This window comes from Drosophila eugracilis, unplaced genomic scaffold (assembly GCF_018153835.1).
Source record: "Drosophila eugracilis isolate 14026-0451.02 unplaced genomic scaffold, ASM1815383v1 contig_90, whole genome shotgun sequence".
Lineage (NCBI taxonomy): Eukaryota > Metazoa > Arthropoda > Insecta > Diptera > Drosophilidae > Drosophila > Drosophila eugracilis.
Window position 1 is genome coordinate 7,377,101 of NW_024573812.1, and position 17,340 is coordinate 7,394,440.

The following is a 17,340-nucleotide window of genomic DNA, read 5'->3' on the forward strand; positions in this document are numbered from 1 at the left end:
TGCAAGATTATTATAATATATTTTTAAATACTTTGTTATTTTTTATTTTTAAAATTGTTAATGTGTCAAAATAGGTTTTTTTTTGTAATTATTTAAATTGTAACAAGTTTCTAAATTTATTACTAAATTTTATATGATATCCGTCATAAAACTCGCAGATTAATTGCCTAGATAGCATGTAGTCATTTATCAAGTTTTTTAGTCAAAATCTTCATCCGAACTTCTGACTGTCTTTCTAATATAATGTAATTAAATAATATTATTTTAATAATATGACTGATTTAAAGTTTAACCACAACCCTCTGAGCTTGTAAGACCTTGAAAATCAAAAAACGAAAAAATAAAGCTGGAAAAGAGATTAAGATTAAGGATTTATAAAAAGCTTATAAATATCCCTCCAGACATCTTAGGCAAACAACGTACAAAAGTAACGAATGTTTTACCAATTTGCTTCCTTTTCGCCTCCCCAGCTACGTGACATGTTGCACCTGCGGGAAATCCGTTTGCCGTGGGCCAAAGTGCGCCGACTGGCGTCCCAAGGACGCCAAGTGGGAGTGCCAGCTGTGCCAGAGCTCAAAGGAGTCGCTGGCCCACACCTCCTCGTGGGTGGCCGAGCAGATGTCCTTCAACCAGCACAAGTTCGTCTATCCAATGAGGGCGAGGAGTGAGGTTTACATACCTATTGTGGGCGATGGCAACGACAGCAGCATGCGTAAGTATGGTCCCGGTATTATATGTCAGAGGATATATAATATACATTTGCAGAATTCGAAAGCGTTAGCCAGATTGGCCAGACGGCCAACTTGGATGAGCGGGCCAAGATCCGCGAGTATGTAGAGGAGATCGTGGCCGAAATGCTGGGCGGTAATTTGGACCACATTAAAGTGGGGCAGCTGTCCAAAAGCGAGAACTGTAAGTACACAGATTGTCCGAGATTCGATTAGAGCAAATGCAATTCATGCAATTTGTGCAAATCAAAAGCAATTGGCGCGGCTACATTTTTTGAAAATGTGCAACTTTTGTTGCTTGGGCCTTAGCAACATTTGTTGCTGGGCTACGAATGTTAAATCGAAGCATACTTTTAGGCAAGCTTTCCAGTGAGAGCTTGCTGGAAAGTCTTTCTGTCTACTTTATTCTGTTCGCTCATTAACCAATATTTGCACACCCCACACACACATGACACATACACGCTCACACACATGCTACACACATGCAAATCAGACTTGCAACTCTTTGATAAATTCCATGCGAAGCTGAGTAACCTGCTTATCAATGTGGAAAACAATTTGTGCGCGCGTGCGCTCAATGGAGGTAAGTAGTCGGTAATCGATAGTCACTAATCGATCGAGCACGCACGCTGTAATCGTAATCGTCTGTCTTGTATGCTAACCTATATTCTATAGTAGTTTTTGTAGGCAATATCTTTGATAGTTGTTTGTTTATTACTTTAGGTTCTATAAATATGTTATATCTTATCAAGTGTTGCTATCCTACTTTAGACTTTATAATTTCCTTCTGTCCCAATATCCATTTATTTTTATTTATGCAATCTTTTAAAGAGTCGGAAACCATTCTATATATACGAAAATTACTAGCTTTTTTCTTTCAGCTTGCTTTACAGAATTCTAGATTCCCTAATTAAATTTTGTACTAGCAAGTTTAATCCAGTTTTATGAAGTTTTTTCCTTAAAAAATTTATAACTTGGAGATTTAATTTTATGAAATATATTCCAAGTGCATTTACACTGTTTCTTGCCTTTAAAGTTTTTTCCACTTTGGAACTCGATGTTAGGAAAGTTCAAGTAAAGGAAGTTCGTCTGTAGTTCCTTCCAATCGATTTCAAAATATTTCAGGCAGAGTTTAACAGTATACAACGGCCCCTGTTTTCAATACATTAAAATAGAAATATTCCTCTAATTCCATGTATAAAACATTATAACCAAAAAGTAAAGTAACCCCTAACCGAAATAACTTCCCGGCACACGTCGGCTAACAAACTTTATTGCCCTGCATTGAAACGGTACATATGTTCAAGGATTGTACCGCGGCCCTAAAACAAATCTATGAATCAATTGCAGATATAGTAAATGCTAGTTCTTATCAGACGGCCATAACCAGAGCGTCCAATTAAAATAGCAAAATCAACAGTCTGCAACTCTCTTTCTCTCTCTCCTTGCAATCTAGGCTAGCTATGCCTCTCTTTCCAACCAACTCAAATCGCGGTCAATGTTTCTTGATAAGAAATGCCAAAGAGTCAGCTTGTCGGTGATAAGAACCCAGGGCTTTGATAAGGCTTTTTAGCTATTGAAGTGCCGATGGCAGCGAGAACATTATGATACAAGTGCTGGGCCGCACGAAATCCCGGCCTTAGCTTAGATGACAGACAGCGATAGACATTAATCATACGCAGCGTTGGCGCATTGCTCACCAACAGGTTTCGTGTTTAGAAAATTGGCGTAAATGTCTTACTTACAAGACCACTCAAGGGGTTGAGTCTTAACAACCGATTGATTCGGTCACGCTTACAGCTGAGTTCGGCAATTTAGCCGGTTAACTGCTTGTAAATTTCAAAGCCAAACTTTGCTTTTCAGCAAAATCTCACAATCAGGCCCACTGTAGGGTCCCCATACGTATACGAAATATGAACTGGAGTGTGTGAGTGAGCGTTTAGACGCACACCGTTCGCCGCTCGGCAATCGCGGAGTACCGCTTCAGTTGCCAGAAGCGTCGCGCCGTGATCGTAACGCCAATTTAGCTACGGGCCAAAAGAGTCCGGCCGAAACGCGTGTGATAACATGGAATAGAACAACATACTAATCGTGCATAGAACAAGAATTCCGGCCAGCAGTTAGAGGAACTTTTCCAGCTGCAGAGATAAGGCCCTAAATCAAACATACCAGAGACCGCATTAGGTGATGAGCTATCGCCAACCTTGACCCGACACTAAGTTGGCAAAAAAATAAAATGAGCAAAAATAGAAATCAATAATCGTGAGGTAAAACAACGCGTCAGATGAGGAAGAGACCTTAATCAACGCTAATACATATTAATGACCCCCGATATCCCCGCTTAGAGCTCTGAATGTGTAATCCCGAGATTAACAACAAATTATGATCGTGAAAATGATGATCGTGGACTTTCAACACGTTTCCGTAACCAAAATCACTGCCTGTAGTTTATCTTTGACCTTAACTAAATAAAACCTTTTCGCTGAGTAAAACCTTGTGCACCTAACTTATCGCGGGCCCAGTTAACTGATCGAAGTCGGAGCAGTCTGAAGGGGCATTATCGGGCCACTTGAACCCACTGGCAGGGCGGTCGAATAAATGTTAAAAAGTGGAAAATACCTAGTGATAATTGCCTGATGCCGAGTGATTTCGCCTGAACCCTGAACTTTGGAGTTTCGAGTCGTAGAATAATCTGTCAGACAATGAGTAGTGATCCGGTTGATTCTTTCCTAGGGGCCAGTTTCAGGGGCTATTTCCATTGATGACTCGCAACTCGCGCGCTTAATGCCTGTTCTGGACACAAAAGTTTGCGTCTGTGACATTTTTGCACACCTGAATGACTAACGGGGAATAGACTAGACATCCAGCAGATAAAGATATATGGGCGGCATTGTAACGCAAAATAGATAACTCGGGGTTATTCATTATGCGGCGTGGTATTTACCGCAATACGTTAATAGACTTAGCATGTCAAAAGAAAATGATAAATATGCGAACCGTAGTCGCGATTTTCAGCCTGACTAGAGTTGTCCGAAGTTTTTAGAGCTCCGGTTGCTCAAGCGTTTAGGGGAGGCGGTGACAAATTTATGTTCGGAGCTTAGGGGAACAAAGCCAGCGAAATGAAAAAAAAAACAACAACTCTAATATTTGTTCAATATAATTAACAGCTCAGCCGACCGTTATATCAATGAAAGCTCTAAACAAAACCCAAATACAAACACAAACCTTCTGCCTTGGGACCGCCGCAGCAAACGTAAATAAACAAATAGGCGAGATATCAACGATTCAGCGGTATCAAAAAAATATACGATATTCGCAAATATATCTAGATATATATATGCATGCAGCATGGACTTTACTTTGGGCCTAGTCACTGGCATGTATGCCGTTTTGGCCGTAATTGTCTTTTACGTGGTTTACGTCATTGAGGTGAAATTAGGTATGGCTAAAACACTCACACACTCACTTACTTTCTTTGCCTTTCACACACTGCCACTTCCACTCACACTCACTCTCACACTCGCCTAGAAGTAACTGAGTTTTCACTTTTAATTGTATCGATCTCTGCTAACCAAGCATATTGTTAGTCTCTGGTATTGGCTAGCATTCTGGGTCTTGTAAACTTTGCTCACACTGTTCCACACTTGCTTTCAGATCTGCCAGCCATAGTAAATGGCCAAAACAACGGCAATGGCCTGAACCATAACAACAATAATAATAATAACAACAATGCCGAATCCGAGCTGGCCGACATCTCGCAGACCCGACTACGCAGTCTCATCGAGACCATCATAGCGGAGACCCTGCGAAACTCCTCCCTGAGCATCAGCGGAGCTGTGTCGGAAATCAGCCTGGATACCAGATCCCACGCTTCCGAGCTGGCCAATGGAAATGGCATGAAGCGGCGCCATCGCACCGAGCACTACTTCGAGCCGAAGATCTACCAGGATCTGCTTGCCACGGCGGTGCTGAATAAGGTAAGCCGCTCTGACCTATGTTGGAGGCACCACCTGTGGTACTACAACTACTACCCACCCCTTACCGCTAAAAATTCGACCACTTTGTAAGCCATGTTCTAGTCATTTCCGCCATTTTAACTGGCCCGCTTCGTTTAGTTTTCCCTTTCCATTCCGCCTGCACTTGGGCGGCTTCGATTTCCCAGTTGCCACATCGCCGAAGCGGACCAGGCTAATTAGTTGCAGTCCATTGTCTAGCCCGTGCAGACGTTTTAGCCAGCGAACCAGCAGCAGTAGCCGAAGAATACCGAATTCAATCCCAGCGCTAATTGGATAAATCAATTCATTGGAAAAACGTAGAGTTTCAGCAGCAGAGTTAGGATCATGCCTGATCCGGGGGATCAAGTAAATATAGCTAAAGATGTAAATATCTTGGTAATAAAAACAGGAACCTGGTGAAATGACTATAATAGTCATATCAGTTTTGGTATTCCGATCTTATCACAGCGTTACTAATCCAGTCAGCATTAAACTGCCCAATTTCCGAATCAAATCGTCGTCGGCAACGTGGGCAGTAATTGACTTCGTCACAACACTCAATCAATATTGGCTGGTAATCGATGACGAAACGAAAGAACGGTCGTCAAGTGTCGTCGAGTGGCTAGTTAAATATTGCCGGGTATAATCAGCTTAGAGGCTTTTTATGTCGCACAAGCAGTTGACCCACAACAAATCGGGAACTCTGGGGTTCAACAACACTTTTATTGCACAATGCCAAGGTCGATGGGCTAAAATTTTGCTGTTTTCTTTTTTCACTTTCTTTGACAGATTGCGGATAAGGAAGGAAATACAAGGCTTTTGGCGGAGAGTACGCCGGACTTGAGTGGTCGCCACATTGACGAGAATTTCAATGCCGAAGCGCTGAGCACCACGTCTGGAAGCTCGATAGAGCCACGCAGTGATAGCAGTCTCACGGATCATGAAATCGGATTGGATGTAAGTGATATTCTAGATAGATTCTAGGAACGCTATATAAACTTGTATCTTTGATAACAGAATGGTAAATCCAAGTCCCTTCAAACGGATTTGGAAAGGGAATCTGTGCTTAGTGATTATATAGCCGCACATATGGTGCCACTGCCAGACTTTTCAGCATCCGTCACCGAATCCGAGGATGGTAAGTTATTACCCCTGTCTTGAACCACATTTCCAAGGTACTGAACTCTTTTCTCTCTCGTTACTAGATATTGGATCCATCTCCTCGGGCATGATCGGTGATGGAAACTGGGAAGACAACTGGCTCTTTAAGAAGAAACGCAGCTCGGCCACTCCGAGCAGCATTGGCATGCTAGTGCCAGCACCCACAGAGAATGTCCGTGCCCAGATTGGCGATAAGACCACCGACGAGATCAGCGATCTCTCGGAGATCGGTTCAGATATAGAGGAGAGCTCTCTGGATCTATTGCGATGCAACGATCTGAACGATCGACTGCTGAGCCAGCACCTGATTGGTGGCCAGAACACTAAGCTTGTCCTCGATGAGCTGGTGGATCGCACCAGTCTTACGTCCCACACATTGCTGGAGGAGCATGAGCCCGCATTTACAGAGACAACCAATGAGTTTGTGGTGTCCCCGATGGCCGTGCCATCTGATATTAAAGCTCCATCTCCAACACCACCTCCACCACCAATGATATTTCAAGATGACTTATTGAAAGAGGAGGAGCCAGACCACACTCCCATCGCAGGTAATTTTTGATTAAACTTTTCCAAAATATACCTTCACACACTTTATCGCATAACTACTGCTAAGACTTGAATTAACCCTTAGATAAAGATCATTAGCTCCTTAGATCGTTGATACCAATTTTGATGTAGCCCATCCGGAACCTTGTCCTTTAGTAGCTCAACCCACATGTGCGTGATCTTAAAGCATCGGCACTTAGCAGTCGTTTGTGTTACAGCCGAAGGCGAAACCGATGAGCTGGCTAGCCTTGATGGCTGCACTGGCTTCAGCACAGTCGAGTACATCGACGAAGAGCAAATGCACGAGACCGTACCATCGGTGATCGAGATCTTGGCAGCCATGGCTTTGGGACCCATGCTAGCTGTTCCAGCGTCTGAACAGCCTGGTGCCATGACACCCAGTGAGATGCACACTCTCAAGGAGCTGAGTGACTTGGCCCTCGCCGAGATTAACGCTCGCACTGTGGACCTAGTGCACTCGCATTCCTTGGAAATAATTGAGGAGGAGAACAACGAACCTTTAGAGATTGTCTTACAGCCACACTTGGATATTATACAACCTCCTCCGCTGGAAGAGATTACATCTTCAACTTTAATGCCTTTAGAAGAGCAAGACAGTGTTATTCAGACGGACGTAGTACCTCCCCCTCCAGCATTGGAACTTCTTTCTGAACTGGAACCGCCCTCGCCAATAGAAGTTATTGAAGATGCAGAACTTTTCGTTGCGGTTCCAGAGGAAAATGTTTTAGAAAAGCAATCAGACCAACCGAAATCTGACCAACCACAAGAGATCTCCCTCGGCGATGGCCCATCAGAGCCTACAGAAATTGATCAAGAAACACAGACTGTTCCTATGGATATACCAGCGCCATTGGAAGTTCCCCTAGAATCACAACCGGAATCGAAGGCAAACGAAACCGTTGCTGAAAGTATCCCAGATACGGAATCTAAATCTACGGGTATTGTTGCAGAAGTACTACCATTGGAAATGGATATACCAGCACCCTTACAACCCGTCATTGAGATAGATCAGGTGGTAAACGTTGCTCAGGAATTACACTCTGATGAGGTCCCTCAAACCGAAGCTATTACTTTGGAAACTTTGGAAATTGTCCCAGAAACTGTGGAAATAGTTACAGAGCATCAAGCTAACACTATGACGAGTCACCCAGTGCCTATAGAACTTATTCCTCAAACAGAATCTGCCGGCGTTGAACCTGTAGTACCTTTGGAAATAGTTTCCGAAGTCCAATGTGTCGCAGAGGATCCTTCACCAACTAAAATAGATAATGTTGGAGAAACAATCTTAGAGCGAAATGAAATTGTTTCAACGACGCCATCGTCAATAGTCGATCCTTTAGCTCCTCCGGAAATTGTATCAGAAACACAGCCCTCTATAGTGGATATACCAGCGCCGGTAGAAACTGTTACAGATATGCCTGTTCCAGAAACGCTTTTTGTGGAGACGATTCCGGAACCTGTAATAATGGAATCTGAACTGCCTGTGGAAGTTAATGTTGCACTAGACCCACCACCGGAGCCCTTGGAAACTATTTCAGAGACACAACCAACCGAAACTGTAATGGTTTCAGAACCTCAAGACATCGCAATCGATTCAGTATCACCCATTCAAGTTTCTTCACAGACAGAAACCGTTGTTGTGGCACCATCAGAAACTGTTCCGGATCCAATAGAAGTTGTGGAACTCGCAATACCTGATGAAGTGATTCCCGAAACGGAATTGGTCTCGGTGGATATACCATCAATTGTAGAAGATGTTCCACTAATTGATTCTGTTGAGACCCCAAAACTCCCAGCTCCTGTTGAAATACCGGTGCCAGTAGACCTTATTCCGGAGGCCGAACCGGTTGCTGAAGCACCGGCACCAGAATCTACAGATGCCTCTAAAATTTCATCATCTGAAAACACAGAGCTTTTATCTGTTGAACCGATAGCTTCAGTAGGAATAGTTGTGGAGTCACAACCAGCTGAAACAGTCGCCGTGGATGTACCAGAACCTATAGAAGGAGGAGAAGTGCAGGACGAGGGAGAAGCCACATTAGAAATGATTCCACAATCTCAATCTATAGATGTGGAACCAATTACACCGATAGTTGGATCTTCTGATGTGGAGAACTCATTGCCAGCGGAAGTTACTTTTACAGATGCAAATTCAGGAGAAAATGCTGATATCGGGGGTTCTACTGTTGAGCCAAAAGAGCTGGTGCGTCCTGTGCCTGAGAATATACCATCGCCAGTGGAATTAGTTTCTGAATTAGGACTTGCCGAAAAGGATCCTCCAATTGTTATGGAGAGTGAACATATCACACCATCTCAATTGATTCCAGAGGCTGAATCTATTTCACTCGAATCCGTATCTCTTCCCGAATCTGTTCCCCAGGCAGATACGAATCCAGCAACACAGCCTGTTGCTGTGGAACTCATACCGCCCCCAGAAATTGCTCCAGAGAACGCGCCTTTGGAAGCTTCATCGTTTGAGGAAACAATCGCAGAAGAACACATCATCGCAGAAGACATACCGAGTCCTGTCGAACTTGTGGTAAAGCTGGAGTCTGAAGAAGTTGATCAATCAGAAACTCTTGCAAAGCAGATAGAATCTGTGAATGTGAAACCGGTAGACCATGCAGAAAAAGTCACGGAGCCGCAGAACTTAGCAGTAGAACAACTACAGGCTGAGGCTCAAACGGATTCAGTTGCATTGGAAACAATACCATCTGTCGAACTTATTCCAGAAATCTCATCTATTGCATTGGATTCTTCTGAATCTTTTAGAGATCAGCACCTAACGACTGCAGAAACTGTTTCCCTAGCTGAAGATGTCGGAGTGGAATCACCTAACTCTGATGAAAATCTTCCTAAGATAGAGGAACCATTGGCTTCTGTTGAAGCTATTTCAGATGCAGAATCCGTCACTGTGGATTCTCCATTACCATTACCACAGGAAGTCACCCCACAATCAGATTTAGCTATTGCGGGATCAGATGTACGAATGGAAATTCCAGCTGAGGTCGAAACTGTTACCAAAGTTCCACCACAGCCTGCGGAAACTGTTCCAGGTACACAAGCTAACCCAGAGATTCCCCCTCCGATTGTAGATGTTCCAGAAGTGGAAGTTGTCGCAATCGAAAGCATCGCTCCCGTCGATATTGCTGCAACTCCTTCAGAAGTTATTCCCCACGACGAATCAGAAACGGTGAAAATTGGTGCGACTGAGGCGAAAGATGTTCTCTCACCTGAACGTGCCGCTGTGGAATCAATAGATTCTATAAATATTGTTACCCAACTTGAAACCGATAGATCTGTGCAAGCTCCATTGGAAGTTAGCACTGAACCACAAGCTATGGTAGATCCACCAGAAATTAAAGATGACATTTCTCAGATAGAACCTGTTCAAGAAGAACCCCTAAAGAAAATGGAAACGGATTCAAGACAAACCGAAGAATCTCAGCCCTCAGAGATTGTGGAAGATGTCGCTGCAGAGACCTCAGCACCTGAGGAAGTGATTTTAGAAGAGCCTATGCAGCCTGTGGATGTTCCTAAAGGCGTTTCTATCTGTACAAGTACTCCAATAGCTGGGGAAGTTGTTATTGTAAATACACCAGGACCAGCATGTGTTCTAGAAGAGCTTCCAACTCCATTAGAAAGTTTTTCTGATACTGAAACAATCCTACCTGTAGAAGCTATTCCTGAACCACGATCTGAAGATCTTGAACCACAAGTGACAACAGAAGTTATATCACAAATATATTCTGATAAAGAATGGTCATTAGCAAATGTGAACAGTGCTCCAATTGAACTTCCTTTAACAGCACAAAGTGTTGCAGTCGAGTCACCAGAATCTATAGAAAAGGTTACACTGATTGAATCTGTCAATGTTGACCTTCCAACGCCTGTTCAAATTAAAGCGGAAAACGTCACCGTAAACCCACCAGAGTTCGTCGAGTCTGTGGTGTCCAATAATACGGTTTCAGATGAACGTGCAATAACACAACAGAAGCATTCTGTTGATGTAGAGCCGTCACCTCCTGAGGAAATTGTGACCCAAGCTGATTCCATTCAAGTAGAGTCGCCAACTCCTGCGGCAATTGTTCAATGTGCGGAATCTATCGCAGTAGAACCCTCAGCTGCCGTTGAACTCGTTCCCCAAGTAGAATCATCCATGATAAGTGAGACAGAGTCCAAAGAAAACGAATCCGTCGCAGTGGAGTTGCAAGAAGGTGCTGTAGAACCAGAACCACCAGTGGATCTCATGACGACTTCGGAAGTTGAAAACGAAACTCCCGCTGTTCAAATTGGACTTGAAGGACAAGCTGAAGCAGTGAATGTTTCAAATGCTGTGGAAAGCAATGCAGCTGTTGAACCCGTTGCAGTAGCACCTACAGAAGTTACCGATGCGCAACTCGTAGCGTCTGTTGATATTTGCTCTGAAACTGTGGCAATAGATTTAACGGAATCTCTAAAAGTGGTTTCAGACAGTGATTCCGTCGTTGTCGAAAATGTTTCTGTGACTGAATGTATCGCAACGGATCCACAAGGTATTGCCGAAGACATCGAACAGACTGTCACAGTGGAACAATTACCTCCTGTTGAAGTCATTACCGAAATTAATGCCTCCGCAGGGGATCTGCCTCTTTCTAATGATGATGTGGCAGGATCTGCCGGGGTAGAACCTTTAGAGTCTAAGGAAATCCTTGATCAATCTGAGCCAATATCCGTGGATCCAATATGTCCGGCTAATCATGATCCTAAAACCACATTTGAACAGCCAGTGACTGTAGATACTCTTTTAGATGTCCCCGGCGCCGTTCCAATACAACCGCAAAGTGAAACTGAACACTTAACGCCGTCAAATGATGCTCCCAAGTCGGAAGTGGCAGCAAATGATCAGCTATCATCTCCAGAAATATTCCCAGAAACGCAAACTGTTCAGTGTTCCTTCGAATCCCAAAAAGATACAGAATCAGATGCAGTACTTAATGAAGTTGTTCCTGAAACTGAAACCATTGCTGTGGAACCAATTGATCCTGCAGGAGTTGTACAAACCGTTGCAATGGAAGAACCCTCATTAGAACCCTCATTAACTGCAGAAAGGAATGCTTTAGAACCACTAGAGTCTCTTCCTCAGGCTAAATCTGTCACTGAAGTCTTGCCAGTTCCTACTGAAATCGATTCGAATGGGGCAACCATCACTGGTGAACCTTTAGTTGCTGCTGAAGTTATTACTCAAGAAAAACCTCTCACGGTTGAGCCTGAAGAAACTATATCACAGACGGAATCTATTTCTGAGCAGCCTCTATCATGTGAAAACGTTATTCAACCAGGAGACTTAGTACCTATAATGTTACCTGCACCTTCAATCGTCGAAACACAATCTGTCGATTTAGAGCCGCAACCTCCTGAAGTTATCCCAGAAACAAAATTGGACACTGTCGATCCACCGGATACTATACAAGTTCTTTCTCAAGCTGATTCTGAGATTTCATCAGTGGTTTTAGAACCTAAAATCCTTGATCTGGATTCTTTATCATCTATGGAAACGGTTTCAGAACCTCAACTCCAAAATCCAGATACGTCTAAGGAAGTGGTTTCGGAATCTACTGATGTGGAGTCTACAGCTCCTGTTAAACTTATTTCGGAAACAAACAATGACGCAGATGATCCACCATATACAAAAATTACGCAATCGGATTCGGCTAAAGGACCACAAGAAACTGTATCAGAACCACAATGTATATCTGCAGAACCACCTGCGACTGTGGATGATAAAACTGTTCCAGTAGTTAAAGAACCCTCAGGGGATAAAGTTCCTGAAATACACTCTGATACAATGGAAACAGAACCACCAGAGGCTGCAGCAGTTCCCGATGAAGTTCTCCCAGAAGCAGAATCTGTTCCAATATGCTTGGGCAATGTAGAAGAAACTGTGACTAAAACTGGAGAGGATTCACTATCTGCGGAAGATATTTCAAAGAATGATGTTATAATGCCTGAACTGCAAGCTTGCACAACCGTGGAGTCTACATTAACGTGTGATGAAGCCAAATCCATTTCATCAAACGATGCCCAGCTTGCCACTAATGATCCAGAGATGGAAATCAAAATGGAAAGTGCCTCTGCAGTGGAACCTGCTGCTGAAGGTATTCAAAGAAGTCCATCAGTAGACTCTACCATGAGCGATTGTTCCGCTCTAGGTAAAGCGACCCACAAGCTCCTGCGCAGGCAGCCGAACATTCTAGACACACCACCGAGCGATGGAGACTCACCCATAAGATCCGAACCCGTAAACCTCCTGGGGACCATTTGCAAGTTTTACATAAAAGACAAACGACTGCTGGCCACAATCGAACGCAGACGCCGCCGCTCTTTGATCATGCACAAGTACCTTAGTTCCTTTGATTCCATGGATGATAGCATAGAAGAGGTAGCCTACGAGTCTCAATCCAGTATCTTTGATGAAATTAACGAAATTAGCTTAGCATCCTCCAATGATTTGCAACCCCCAACAGGCAGAGCAGAAACTCCCACTTCTGAAGTTGATCCGATTCGTTTTATAGATGATTGCTTTGCATTTGATACAGATAAGACTGAAACTGACATGGTAGATGAGCTAAGTATGGATTCAGATACATCTCAACGTTTGTTTAGTGCAAAAAATATTGTTGAAGTTAATTTAAACGACTTAGAAACTGAAACTGACCTTATTATTAATAGCAGGATAGACCCAGAAGAATCATCACAATGTATAGCCAGTAAAGAAAACAAACAAGAATCTCTTGATATTGAAAGCGAAAATGATATCGTTAATGAAGCTTGTTTAGATATAGACGCGTCAACTTGTTCTTATACTTCAGAAGATAAGCCTGAAAATCATTTAAGTCATTTGGAAGAAGTCATCACAGTAGGTGACAATGTAATCCTTAGATTAGATATGGCCAGCCAAACTTCCTGTGATATGGCAGATGAGTTAGACGTAGAAACCGATTGCATCATTGCGTTTAGTTTGAGCGAAATCACATATAACTTTATCAACGAAATTCTCTTCTCAGATCAATTAAGTTCAGAGTCAATCAAAAGCGATGAAAGTGAACCCTCCACTGCCTGTGAGACTTTCAACGGAGATGGTGACTCTGAACAGGAGTTTGTTAGCGAGAGGGCCTTAGTCCTGGACAATCAGCGATCCTTGAATACTAACACTAACTCTAACAACAATCTGCACGCCCAACTACACCTTCCTCTAACCCAAACTAACAACCCGGCCACGGGTAGTAGACGCACTAACGGAAAACTAACAAATGGTTCCCTTCGATGGTCGGGTAGCTATTCTACCGAACTGCCAAACGGGGGATCAATAGCTGCCCAACAAGACGATGTTGCCGATGACGATGTTGTACTGTTGCGGCGCTTTGTGCCAGGTAACACACGGTTGTGGCCTTAACTGTCATCTCTCGGTGTTTGTTGTCCTCCCTGAATGCTTTAATATGTGTCTATGTTAGCCTGGCTCTACTGTCTTCTGTGTGTTGTGACCCGCCAAAGGCTGATCCCTAACATTCCAGTGGGTCGATTTGTTTAACAATGAATTTGAACAAAAGTATCTTAAGACTGGTATTTCCGATTTAAATTCTATTCAAAATAATTCCTTATACATTATATTTGAAAAGGAAAAACTCAAACATTTTTATAAACACAGTTTTTGTTTGGTTTCAAAGCTCTAGACTATTAAAATTCACACTTTGTAAGCATAATAGAGTTTAATAACTTATGATATTTACTAACTAAATGTGACTTAATAAAGAAAATAGTTCTGAATTTTAATGGTAATCAAACAAAAAGAGTTTCTCTGGAGAGCAGTTTTAGTTTTGGGAAAAAAAGAGAAATGCCAGTTCTTAGATTACTGTCCGTGAACTAAATCGACCCACTTTCTATTTGACCTGTAACGCCTTAACGAGCCGAATGACTAATTTTCAGGTTCCATTGCGGAGCGCGAGGTGAAGAAGTGGTACAACGCCGTTGAGATGCCAAATAATCCATACGCCCCGGAGGCCCTGAAGCAGCGCATCAGTGGAACCCAGGAGCGGTACATGGATGTGCCTAACATCAGCCCGAGTGCTGAGCACAAGGCACTGGCATCGGCGCTGACGGAAAATCCGGATCCGCCATCGCCAAAAACGGACTATAAGCGGTGGGTTTTCATAAAAGATAAATGCAAAGCCTTTTTTTAAAACTATAACTATTTGTATATTACGAATCTTTAAACTGCAGCTATAGCCGCGACTACTACATCAACAATGCTCCCACACCCACTGACAGCACGGGAAGTGGAAAGGCTGCAGCCCCCATCTCAGCCGAGGATGTGGAGGACATCGTGATCAACGAGGTAAATCAAGTACCAGAACCACATCCACCGCATGGCCGCATTTCAAGTAGCGCTCAGAGCACCGCTACCGACCTCTCTCATTGGACCCTATCCACGCCAGTGCGCCGTAGCAGTTCGCTAAAGTTCATAAACAGCCGCCCCTCCCCCTCCCACTCCTTGGGTTACGAAAGGTCAGTGCCCCTCGAACGACCTTCCACCTCGGCGTCCCATTACCGCGAATCAAGTCTAGGTTTGGGTGACGACGATGACTTCGACTTAAGATCCCAGCGCTCCTGGCGCAGCAGCTACAGTTCATTGCCCAAGCGGCACACCCAGTCCACCTTGAGCCTGCACAGCAATGGTAGCGGGGTGTCCTTTGGTTCGTCCGTGTCCAAAAGACGTCCGACGGCAGGAGGACCTTCCGCTGGCGTTCTGACCCAGTTCGAGAAGCAGCTGCTACACAAAGACCTTAAAAGGAACAGTTTCAGGGCAGTGTCTGCGACCTCGAAGGATTTCGTAATGAATCCGCTTTTCGAGAGCGAACCGCTTGGCGGGAAGCTGGCCCTGCGGCCGGAAACGGAGGACCAGGGTGACTCGGGGGTGGACAGCTGCCTGAACGGCTTCAGCGGTGCGGACACCAAGTACAGCAACAACAGTTTGCTCTTCTAGAAACACAGGGGATCGGGTTGGGTCATAGCCCCTAGGGATAATTGCCAAATTACGCATAGCTTAGTCAAACAGATGTTAAACACTAGTCAGTATAGCAAAACCAATTTCTCTGTACATAGAAATGAGATGGGCAGTGGCGGGAATAAAAAAACAAAAATCGAAAACGGAAACAGAAACGGAAACGGAAAAAGCACGCACAGAATCTCCCGTACTGGATGGGCATCCGATGACCTTTCCACCACATTTGCACCACCTCTAGCACCAACCACAAATGAGAGTGTCGAGCTAGTGTTCTGATCGTACCTTTAGTTAATACCACTTACGTAATGCTAATGCCCTAGAGTATGCAACGTTTGTTTTAATCATTATATTTGCTGTTAATTTTATGAAATAATATAATTATTCCTGTAACGTATCTGTATGCACACCGCTAACGCTCCTTTCTTATGAACAACCATACACATATGCCTAGCGATATCTATAATGCATTAATTCCAAATAAAGCCAAACAATAAACCAATCAACAACGAAAACAAACACTGAACCACTGAAACAAATGTTTTTAGTATCCCAAAAACCTATTGAATTGGTGAGTACAGAGCCGAGAGTTAACCGAAATATGTAGATAGATTTATGCTTGGGTTGCCTTTGGATCTGACTAACAGCATTTGTTTCGAAATCATTTCAACCGATTGTAACTACTGACTGACTGTAGCTAAGATAATCCTGCCTGCATGCTGCTGCCTGAACGTTTTCACCCACTAAATTCCACCACATTTGCTAAACTTTAGAACAACTCCACGCCTACACTAATATTGAATACTAAAACACCTACACTTCTTCTTTCCATCGAAAACCTAACCACCTAAACTAACCAACAAAACAACACAAACCCACCAAAAACTGCCAACTACCAAACCGACAAATGTTCTATCAAAGGCTCAAAAAGCAAGCAAGCCTGCCACAGAGCAGGAACCGCCGCAGGAGTCTGTGTTCAAAGCAGTGCCAGTTCAAATCCTGGATGAGTCCCTGGATTCCCAATCGAATCCCTCGCTATACTCCCTGCAAACAACGACCACGACAACCAGCGATGAATCCGATACGGTTCGCATCTACGATTTTAACAAGCAGGAAACAACGGTAATCAAAGCTGTTCCGGCGGAGCAGCAGCCCAGCACCTCCACCACATCGTCCATGGAATCCGCTCAGAGTGCTACACCTTCAGTCTCTTCTATTGACTCATCAGTTTCGAAGAAGCGGGAGCGACCTGTGGTTCTTCAGTTTGGTCCAGGCGATTCAGCGCCCACAATAGGTTCTCCAGCTAGTACTCCCACAAGGGGATCCACTCCCCCCGCTTTCAGATTCCTACAACCCAAACGTCGTCTCATTGATCCCAGTCAGGTGCTGTCTGTCGATGAAGATGATGTGGTAAGTGTAATATATTGTATGATTCCAATATCGGATATCGATTTTTTTCGGCAGCCTGAACCTACTACTCCTGCGTCGGAGAAGCCTGTCATCGAGGACGAAGTGGCTCATTCCATGCCATCTGTTAAGGCTCTGGCTCAGGCCTTCCTCCTGACCAGCAAGCACACACAGCCCCAGCGGAGATGGCGCGCCAAGGTGAGGAGTTTAAAATGACCCTCTGTTTAGATATAATATAACAAATGGAATAACGTACATGTATATTTCATAAATAGGTAAGAATAGCAGCCCCGCCAGACACTCCAGATAAGCCAAACACGTCACTGGCTAAGCGTCACAAATTGGAGCATGCCGTCTCCATGGCAGAAGTAGCCGATGAATCTACAATTGCCTCCGACCTATCATCCCTCGAAACGTTAGTTCTTTAAAAGAAATCAAGAAA

At 43.9% G+C, this 17,340-nt stretch overlaps 1 protein-coding gene across 12 annotated transcripts in view; it reads left to right on the top strand.

The window, feature by feature from the left end:
* Positions 1 to 17,340, top strand: part of LOC108112564 (mucin-17) — a 29,581-nt gene that overhangs the window by 11,681 nt on the left and 560 nt on the right. For 3 of the 12 annotated variants that reach the window (XM_017222512.1, XM_017222514.1, XM_017222516.2), the window contains exons 4-16: positions 471 to 712; positions 766 to 912; positions 1,222 to 1,311; positions 4,383 to 4,705; positions 5,513 to 5,680; positions 5,741 to 5,861; positions 5,929 to 6,432; positions 6,649 to 12,588; positions 14,417 to 14,630; positions 14,711 to 14,825; positions 16,413 to 16,901; positions 16,956 to 17,096; positions 17,174 to 17,313. In XM_017222512.1, coding sequence (XP_017078001.1) covers positions 471 to 712; positions 766 to 912; positions 1,222 to 1,311; positions 4,383 to 4,705; positions 5,513 to 5,680; positions 5,741 to 5,861; positions 5,929 to 6,432; positions 6,649 to 12,588; positions 14,417 to 14,630; positions 14,711 to 14,825; positions 16,413 to 16,901; positions 16,956 to 17,096; positions 17,174 to 17,313 — 8,634 coding nt within the window. Of the gene's footprint in view, positions 1 to 470; positions 713 to 765; positions 913 to 1,221; positions 1,312 to 2,471; positions 4,168 to 4,382; positions 4,706 to 5,512; positions 5,681 to 5,740; positions 5,862 to 5,928; positions 6,433 to 6,648; positions 12,589 to 13,497; positions 13,864 to 14,416; positions 14,631 to 14,710; positions 15,994 to 16,412; positions 16,902 to 16,955; positions 17,097 to 17,173; positions 17,314 to 17,340 lie in introns of those variants that run through there. The other 9 variants (XM_017222520.1, XM_017222521.2, XM_017222518.1 and 6 more) reach the window with 8 other exon arrangements.